The sequence below is a fragment of the Chrysochloris asiatica genome, unplaced genomic scaffold, assembly GCF_000296735.1.
Source record: "Chrysochloris asiatica unplaced genomic scaffold, ChrAsi1.0 scaffold00339, whole genome shotgun sequence".
In the NCBI taxonomy this organism is placed as follows: domain Eukaryota; kingdom Metazoa; phylum Chordata; class Mammalia; order Afrosoricida; family Chrysochloridae; genus Chrysochloris; species Chrysochloris asiatica.
Genome location: NW_006408857.1, coordinates 2,678,855 through 2,688,138, shown reverse-complemented (window position 1 = coordinate 2,688,138; position 9,284 = coordinate 2,678,855). Strand labels below are relative to the sequence as shown.

Genomic DNA, 9,284 nt, shown 5'->3' with positions numbered 1-9,284 from the left:
TTTTTTTAAAATAATAATAATAATAATAAAAAGCAGACAGTCACAGCCCGAAGGAGAAGATAGACAAATAAATTACAACATGGCATGTGATAAGCAAGAACAGAAGATGTACACGATACAGAATGAGCTCATGCAAAAGCTGATTAAGACTCTACGTGAGGAGAAGATGTATGTACAGATTAGAGATACTTCTTGGTGTAGGGTTTGTCAGAACTTGATTTTGTAGATGAATATGTTTGTTAGACTGAAAAGGAAGAGAGAATGCAACCAGAGGAATTAAAAAGTAAAGATACCAAGATGTGAAAAAGCACCATGAGTCTGGGTGACTGTGAAGTGCAAAATTACAAAGATAGAATGTCCATAGGCATTTTGTTGTTGTTGTTAAGTGCTGCTGAGTCGGTTCTGACTCATAGTGATCCTGTATAGGATTTCCAAGAAGTGGCTAGTGGGTTTGAACTGCTGACCTTGTGGTTAGTAGTCCAGTGCTTATCCTACAGTGCCACATCAGGACTCCATATACATTTTAGGTAAAGACATAAAAAAAGTTACTGAAACTAAACTTCTGCTTGTGCCTAGCAATATAGCACACCATGGGAATACAGAAATGAATGGGAGACAGTGATCAAAAGCTTATCCTCAAGAAGGTCACAGCCTCAGAAGAACACAACTGCAAAAACCATGTGGGGACCATGTCTGACTTCCCCTGGCTTCACAAGAGGGAAAGACAATCAAACTCAAAATCAGTACAAGGCCGATTCCTGTGAAGTGGAAGTCAGACATGCTTCTACCCTAAAACCTTCTTTATCTTATTCTGACCCCAACTATCCCTCCCACAGCACTCTGCTTCACATCTAGGTTCAACATTCCATTCCAATGGTCACACAAAATTCATAACAATACTCACGATTATGGGGTTTATTAGGGAAGTGAACAGAGTACAATTCAGAATCAAAACCAACTCAGGACGCAGCAGTTCTCCAGTCAGGAACGCCTCTTGTCTGCCAGACTGTGGACACACCTCACTCTTGTCTTCAACCTTTCATCCAGGTGGCCCTTTGGCCTCTACCCTGCTTGGGCAAGTGTTACAAAGTTCTCTTAGCCAGCACATTTTGCAAGGCAGTCTCCTGCCTGTAGGTACTCAGCTTTACTCAGTCCGTGGTCCTAGAGCCCAAAGCTGCTCCCTCCATACCACCACTTCTGTCATTATCTCTGCTTTTGCCTCTGCCATCACTGTTTCTCTAGGTAGAGATCTCATGATTCACTCATGCTCTTCATTCTTAATGGTCCCAGGATCTTCCATCTCTGCTTCTGAGACAGCTCCTTGGAATCCTAGTTGGAGGGCAAAACTAACCAATCCCAGCTTTAGAGTCCTGTATGCCCAATCACTTGTTGGGAATTAAGAAGGTTTTGGATAGGAAAGTCATATCAAGTACATTCAAAGCACCGCACAGATAAAACAATTATAGTATGATGGGAAATGTGTAAGAACATGCAAGATACAGAAGCATCACTACCAACGAGATATGTAAAACTATGGACTTTGGGAAATGCAAGGAGAAGATCAGAAAGTCTTCCTGGTACATGTTCCACCAAAACCAGAATTTAAAGCTATGTCTATTGATTTTTGAATGGCTTACAAGGACAGGAAGTGCATTCTAAGCAGAGGAAATAACACATACAAATTCCTGAAGGCATGAAATAAAGTATTAGGGAAAATATAAAGAACAAACCACAATGCCTGTGTTCAGGGGTATATTTTCAGCACCAAGCTTTTAAAAATCATCCAAACTAGATGGTTAACACATTTGAAATACAAAATATAAAGTCAAAATCTATACATGACAAAAAATATGATATCATTTTGATGTTATTTACAAATAAAATAAAAACATGTAATGCCTCTTTAAATAAAACAGCAAACTGATCATAATATAATAATCAAGAAATCTTTATTACAGATTAAAAGCCAAAATTGGAATTAGTTTATTTGCTTTAAATTTAATTTTATAAATAGATTATCAGTGGTGTCATTGTTGAGTTATGAGTGCATTTCTATACAAATTTTTCTAATTTTTCTATTTTTGTTGGGTAGTTACCCTTTGATTCCTCCTAGCTCTTGGTTGATAACTTTGACAAGATCTTTTTGAACAAGTTTTGTCTTTTGATTTTATCACATGTAGATTTTGACTGTGGTTTTCATTTTTATTCAATAGGAGTCTTTATTTTGTTTATTTCATCACAGGTTGATGAAGATTCTAATACATGGTCACCTGAATCAATTTCAATATTGTTGTGGTCATAATCCATTTAATCTCAGACTCTGAAATAGAGTAAGATTTACTCTTGGAACTAAAGTTACTTTGTCGATAAATTTCTTCTATCTTTGTTATTGTTGTTAAGTGCTGTCAAGTCAGTTCTGATTCAGCAACCCTGTATAGAGTATCTGAGGAATGGCTGGTAGGTTTGAACTGCCGATCTTGTGGTTAGCAATCCATTGCTTATCCTATAGCACCATACCAGGACTCCCTTCTATCTCTGGGATCATGTATTTTAAATAATACTTTATAGATGTGCATGCCTTAGATTTATTTGAAATTGTAATGCAACACATAAGTATCTTGTTCAAGAAGTTTTGTTATTTTGTTTTGTTTTCATCAAAAATTAAATAACTGAGGCCCTGATTTGATCTTATACTGCAAATAATTTAGTAATAATGAGAGAACATGCACAAAAAGATGAATATTTAATATGTGAAAATAAGACACTGTAATGGAATATCAAGCACTAGTATTGCTATTACTGGGTATAAACAAGTTGATTTATTCCCCTTTGCCCAAAAAACAGGATATGACAGATGACTTGGATCACTACACCAACACCTACCAGATCTACTATAAGGATCCCAAGGCATGTCAGGAATTCCTTGGCATCTCCAAAGTCATCAACTGGAAACAACATTTGCAGATTCAAAGTAAGAAGAGTGAAATGTGTGCTGTTTGCCGGACCCTCATATCTACATTTGTATATTCCCCTACAATGGTTCCCTAATTCCATCAAGTCCCATATTCAGCCTGCTGTCCAGTCCTTGTATTAGGTGCCACCATCTCGTCAATGGAGTCAAACTCAAAGTCTGTAAATTATGGGATTGATATAAGAAACTGTAATTAATATACTTTCTTTATGACTGAGAGTTCATAATATATTCTAAATACCTGTCCAAGATCCCTTAGGGGGTTGGATGTGCGAGAAGAGCTTCCTTCTGGCTTTCTGCTCCTGGAATAAAAATGGTAGCCATTCTACCATAGAACACTTCCTTATCACCAAGGATAATTGCTGTGGTTACAAACATGCCCTCCATCCCCACCCCACCCAGAGTTAGATTCTCTAGAATGGCAGGCACTCTTGTTCTGTCTTTTATTAACTGTGTGGTCTTGAACAAGTGGTTTATCTATTAGTTTCTTTATATATAAAAATGAAAGTATCTAAAACATAGGGTCCATGAAAGGATTAGAAGAGTTCCTAGTGAAATATTTGGGCTCATGGTGTGGGACTGTAGGATAAGCACTGGATGCTAACAACAAGGTCAGCAGTTCAAATCCATCAGTCGCTCTGAAGGAACCGACTTGATGGCACTTAACAACAACAGTGAACTGTTGTATGTGTTGAAGCAAGCTTGGCTGCTATTTTTAAAGCATTATGACTCCTTTAATGTCATAAATTCCTTTGATTTCTAGATTAATTCTGTTTTGCATAAGAGAAAACAGACTCAGTGAGTGACTCAGCCATGATCACAAAGTTAATCGCAGTTGCATTACAGGACGGAAGAATTTGATCCCAATGCTTACATTGAGCACCTCCTTGAAACATCTAAATGGATGATTGCATCTCTCTACTTTAATTCTTTCCAGGTTCACAATCCAGTCTGAATGAGGTGATAAAAAATCTTGCAGCCACTAAATCCTTCCAGGTCAAGCAAACACAACGCATTCTTTATATGTCTACCCAAACAGCAAAGAAATTGGTTCCCTCTCTGCTAGAAGCAAAGAACTTATCTTCTGAATCTGTCAGACCCAAGGCCATGTGAGTGTGATAAAAAAACCATTCAAATCTCTCAGTGTGGATGAAACATCTTAACTTCTCTCTCAGCTTTGACTTTTGTCTCCCTGTAATCTCTTTTCTGGGTAGTAACCAGGTTGGTCATTTTGGAACCTAATGTGAATTTTGTCATTCGCCTGCTTACAAAACTCCAAAGTTTCTCAGCTTACTTTGAATATAAACTAAACTCCTTAACGTACCTTGAAGACCCTACATGACCATGCGCCCATCACCACTTGAACCTCTTCTTATCCCTCTTGCTTTGTTACTTGATCCTCATGTACTCACTAGTGCCCTCCAGCCATCAAAAACTATTTACTATTCATCTGTCTAAAATGTCCTTCTCTCCCATCTTCACTAATTTGACTTTCTCGCCATTCAGACATTCAAATGTCATTTCCTCAGAGAAGCCTTCTCAAAACACCCTATCTAAAACTTCCCCTTCCCTTAATTCTTGATCACATGACTTAATTTTTATTTTCTTTATTATCTGTATCGTTAACTGAAACCAGCTGATTCCTGTATTTATCTATCTCTTTGTTGTTTGAATCCTCCCCAACCCATGGAAGGATAAATGTTTTCTATCGTGTTCATCCATATATCCTTAATAGTGAAAGCAGTGTCCAGCATACAGTAGATGTTCAATGAAGACGTACTGAATGAATTCACATCACAGAACAACAGGTTTTCAAATGAGATTTTTAAACAGATTGTATGTAATACCCACCCCTTCATTGATTTCCAGCTGAACATTTCATACAACTGAAAACTGATTGTGGGATTTGATCTGGAGATGTTCAATCCCAGGGCCCTCTCATACAACTGTTGTTAAGTGCCATCAAGTCCTTAACAACTCCTAGGATTTCTGAAGAGCAGCTGGTGGATTTCAACTGATGACCTTGTGACTCAAAGTCCAGTGCTGATTCTATGGTGCCATACTAGAAGTCCTTCATACACCTTTGCTTGTTGTTCTTAAGTGCTGTTAAGTAGATTCCAACTCATAGTCACCCTGTACAGGGTTTCCGAGGAGCAGCTGGTGAATTTGAACCACCAGTCTTGTGGTTCAAACAGACCTTGCAGTCTAGTGCTTATCCTACAGTGTCACACCAGAACTCCTAGAAGAGTTTTATTCACAACATGAAAAGCACCTCCACATCAATAATCTCAATTATTTTGTCCACCTATAAGATAGACAGGACAGAAGGCATTATCCTTGCACTTTAGTGCTCCATAAATCTGTGGACACCTGCACATGTGACTGGCCCTTTCTGGACTTTGCTTTCTCATAGGGGCCAAGGTGTCTTTCACAGCAATATCTTAAGATTTCATAGTCTTAAACTCTGGCTTTGGAGTCCTGGTATGGTACTGTAGGAGAAGCACTGGACAGCAAGATCAGTTTGAACCTAAAGGTCTGCTGTTCAAATCCACCAATGGATCCTTAGAAATCCTAGACAGGGTCACTATTAGTTGGAACCAACTCAATGGCACTTAACAACAAGGGTGTGATCTAGGGGCCCTGGTTGTGCTTGTCGGGAGAAAAGACCTGGTGATCTGGTCCTATGAAGATTGGTTGTGTGCCGTGGAGTCAGTTTCGACTCATAGAGACCTTGTATTGGATTTCCAAGGTTGTAAATACTCATGGGAGCAGAAAGCCTCATCTTTCTCCTGCAGAGTGGCTGGTAGATACAAACCGCTGACCTTGCTGTTAGCAGCCCAACTCACTATGCTAAAAGATTGCTGTTCTGTGCTGTTGAGTTGGTTCCAACTCATAGCAACCCAGTATAGGGTTTCCAAGGATCAGTTGGTGAGCATGAATCACCTACCTTGAAGTTCAAACCGACTTTGCAGTCCAGCTCATTAACCCACAGTGCCACACCAGAACTCCACGCTAAAAGATTACAGCCTGGAAACCCTATAGGGCAGTTCTACTGTGTCATACATGGCCACTTAGAGTTGGAATTGATTTGACAGTACAGAATAACAAAAGCCTGTGACTTGGGACACTTGATTCTTTTCTGTTTATCTGTTGTCTTATCTGTAAAGCTGGAGGGATCTTTCCTGCCCTGACTTAATTGTTGTTGCTGCTGTTAAGTGTTGTCAAGTCAGTTCTGAGTCATCGTGACCCTGTATAGGGTTTCCAAGGAGCGGCTGGTGAATTTGAACTGCCAACATTGTGCTTCAAACCAACCCTGTGGTCCAGTGCTTTGTTGTTGTTGTTGTTGTTGTTAAGTGCCATTGAGTTGGTTCTGACCCATAGCAACCCTGTATAGGGTTTCTGAGAAGTGGCTGGTGAGCTTGCACTGCTGACCTTGCAGTCCAAACTGACGTTGCAGTCCAGCACATTAACCCACAGCACCACACCAGGACTCCAGTGTTTTGTGAGTTTTTGCTGTTAGGTGCCATCAGGTCGGTACTGACTTATAGTGACCCTATGCAAAACAGAACAAAACATTGTCTGGTCCTGGGCCAACCTCACAATTGTTGCCATGCTTAAGCCCATTGATGCTGCCACTTTGCCAATCCATCTCACTAGGGGTCTTCCTCTTTTTCTCTCATCCTCCACCTTACCAAACATGATATCCATCTCCAGCGACTGGTCCCTTCTGACAATATGTCTGAAGTATGAGAGATACAATTTGGGCATCCTAGCCTCCAATGAGCACTGTGGCTACACTTCTTCCAACACAGATCTGTTGGTTCTATTAGCAGTCCATGATACTTTCAATATTCTCCTCTAACACCATAACTCAAATGTATCAATTTTTCTATGGTCTTTCTTATTCACTTTTTTGCATGCATATGAGGTTATTGAAAATACCATGACTTGGGTCAGGCACACCTTAGTCTTCAAGCTGACATCTTTGCTCTTCAACATTTTATAAAGGTCTTGTGCAGCAGATTTGTGAATACAATATGTCATTTGATTTCTTAACTGCTGCTTCCATGAGTGGAGAATGAAGTCCTTGACAACTCCAATCTTTTCTCCATTGATAAGAATGTTTATTGGTCCAGTGGTAAGGATTTTTGTTTTCTTTACATTGAGATGCAATCCATACTACAGGCTGTGCTCTTTATCTTCATCAGTAAATATTTGAAGTTCTCTTCACTTTCAGCAAGCAAGGTTGTATCATCTGCATATCACAGGTTGTTAATGAGTCTTCCTCCAATCCTGATGCCACGTTTTTCTTCATATAAGCCAGCTTCTCAGATTATTTACTCAGCATACAGGTTGAATAAGTATGGTGAAAGAATACAACCCTGTAGCACACTTTTGTAAATTTTGAACCATTCAGTGTTCTCATGATCTGTTTAAACAATAGCCTCTTGGTCCATATACAGATTCTTCATGAACACAATTAAGTGATCTGTAATACTCATACTTTGCAATGTTGTCCATAGCATGTCATGATCACACAATCAAAAGCCTTTGTGTAGTCAATAAAGCACATCTTTAAATATCCACTTTCTGATATCTTTTGCTTTCAGCCAAGATCCATCAGATATCGGCAATGATATCCCTCATTTCACATCTTTTTCTGAATCCAGGTTTAACCTCTGAAAGTTCTGTCAATGTCTGCTTGCAGCTGTTTCTGTATTACCTTTAGTAAAACTTCACTCTCATGGGATATCAAAGATATTGTCTGATGATTTCTGTATTCCATTTGGTGAGGTCCATGTATATAATCATCTCTTTTTTTTTTTTTTTCTTTCAATTTAAGGTTTTTATATATAATCATCTCTTATACTGTCAAAGAAGGTATTTTAAATGAACAAATCATTGGTTTTGCACAATTCTATCATGGGATCTCCAGCATCATTTGTATCACTAAGGCCATATTTTCCAACTACTGATCCTTCTCCTTTGTTTCCAATCTTTTCATTCCAATCACCTGTAATGATTGATACATCTTGATTGCATGTTTGATCAATTTCAAACTGAAGAAGTTTGTAGAATTCTTCTATATCATCCTCACTAGCTTTTGTGGTTGGTGCATAAATGTGAATAATAGTGGTGCCCTTCTAATGCATTGGAGGGTCACAATTATAGAGTTCTACTGTTCGTGACTCTCTGGGTTGGGCAAATTGTTAAGTGCTTGGCTACTAACCTAAAGGTTGATGGTTTGAGTACATTCAGAGGCACGTGAGAAAAAAGCCTGGCAATTTTCTTCAGAAATATCAGCCATTGGAAACCCTGAAAAGCACGGTTCTTCTCTGACACATGTGGGGTCACACCAGGGGTCAGAATTGAGTCAATGACAACTGGTTTGTTTTGGGGAGGTTGTTTGTGAAGCACTGCTCTAGGCACTTGTCATGCAATTGCTCTTCTAATTTATACATCTTTTGAGAGAGGTGATGTCAATATCCCCATTTTATGGAAAAAGAAATGGAGGCAGGAAGACATTAATGTACCTGCACACAAGGTCACATGACTAGTCAGATCATGGACCCAAACACTCTATGTTCCTATTCTATGTCTCAAAACAATTGGGGAGAGGGGAGGAAATTAATAATACTTCACATTAGGTATGATAATATGGACTCTTTTATTCTCTTGACTCTCCACATAGCAATGAAGAGATTTTTAAACACTCGTCCCTGGATGTCACACATGCCGCCCTGGTGGATAAATTTTGGTACTTCGGGGGAAATAGAAGGAGCCAGAGATTCATTGAGCGCTGTATCCAGACCTTTCCCAACTTCTGTCTGCTGGGGCCCGAGGGGACTCCTGTATCCTGGGCCTTGATGGATCAGTCTGGAGAGATAAGGATGGGAGCTACTTTACCCAAGTACCGGGCTCAGGGCCTTGCCTCCTATGTTCTCAATTCCCAGATCCAGGCTACCAAAAAACTTGGCTTCCCCACCTACTACCATACTGACAGAGCCAATAAAATCGTACAGAAGATCAGTGACACTATGAATTTTGTCACCATGCCCTGTGACTGGAACCAATGGAAATGTGTCCCTCTATGACAATGGCCCTGAATACAATTGGTATCAGGAGTTGGGGGTGGGACTAGGCTTATGACTAGGAACAGATGGGTGGACAGAGACAAAGAATAAATTGCAGTCAGAAGTGTGGTGTGTACATGCAATGCCATAAAGAGAAATTAAGTCTTGATACAGGTCACAGCAGGGATGAACATTGAAAACAGTATTCCGAGTTTATCATAAAGTAAGTCAATCATAAA

The 9,284-nt window shown here is 39.4% G+C and overlaps 1 protein-coding gene across 1 annotated transcript in view; it reads left to right on the top strand.

Moving 5' to 3' along the window:
* GLYAT (glycine-N-acyltransferase) overlaps positions 1-9,066 on the top strand; it is a 23,457-nt gene extending 14,391 nt beyond the window's left edge. Inside the window, exons 3-5 of the mRNA XM_006875768.1 lie at positions 2,845-2,971; positions 3,909-4,080; positions 8,664-9,066. Coding sequence (XP_006875830.1) covers positions 2,845-2,971; positions 3,909-4,080; positions 8,664-9,066 — 702 coding nt within the window. The remainder of the gene's footprint in view (positions 1-2,844; positions 2,972-3,908; positions 4,081-8,663) is intronic.
* Positions 9,067-9,284: the final 218 nt, after the last annotated feature.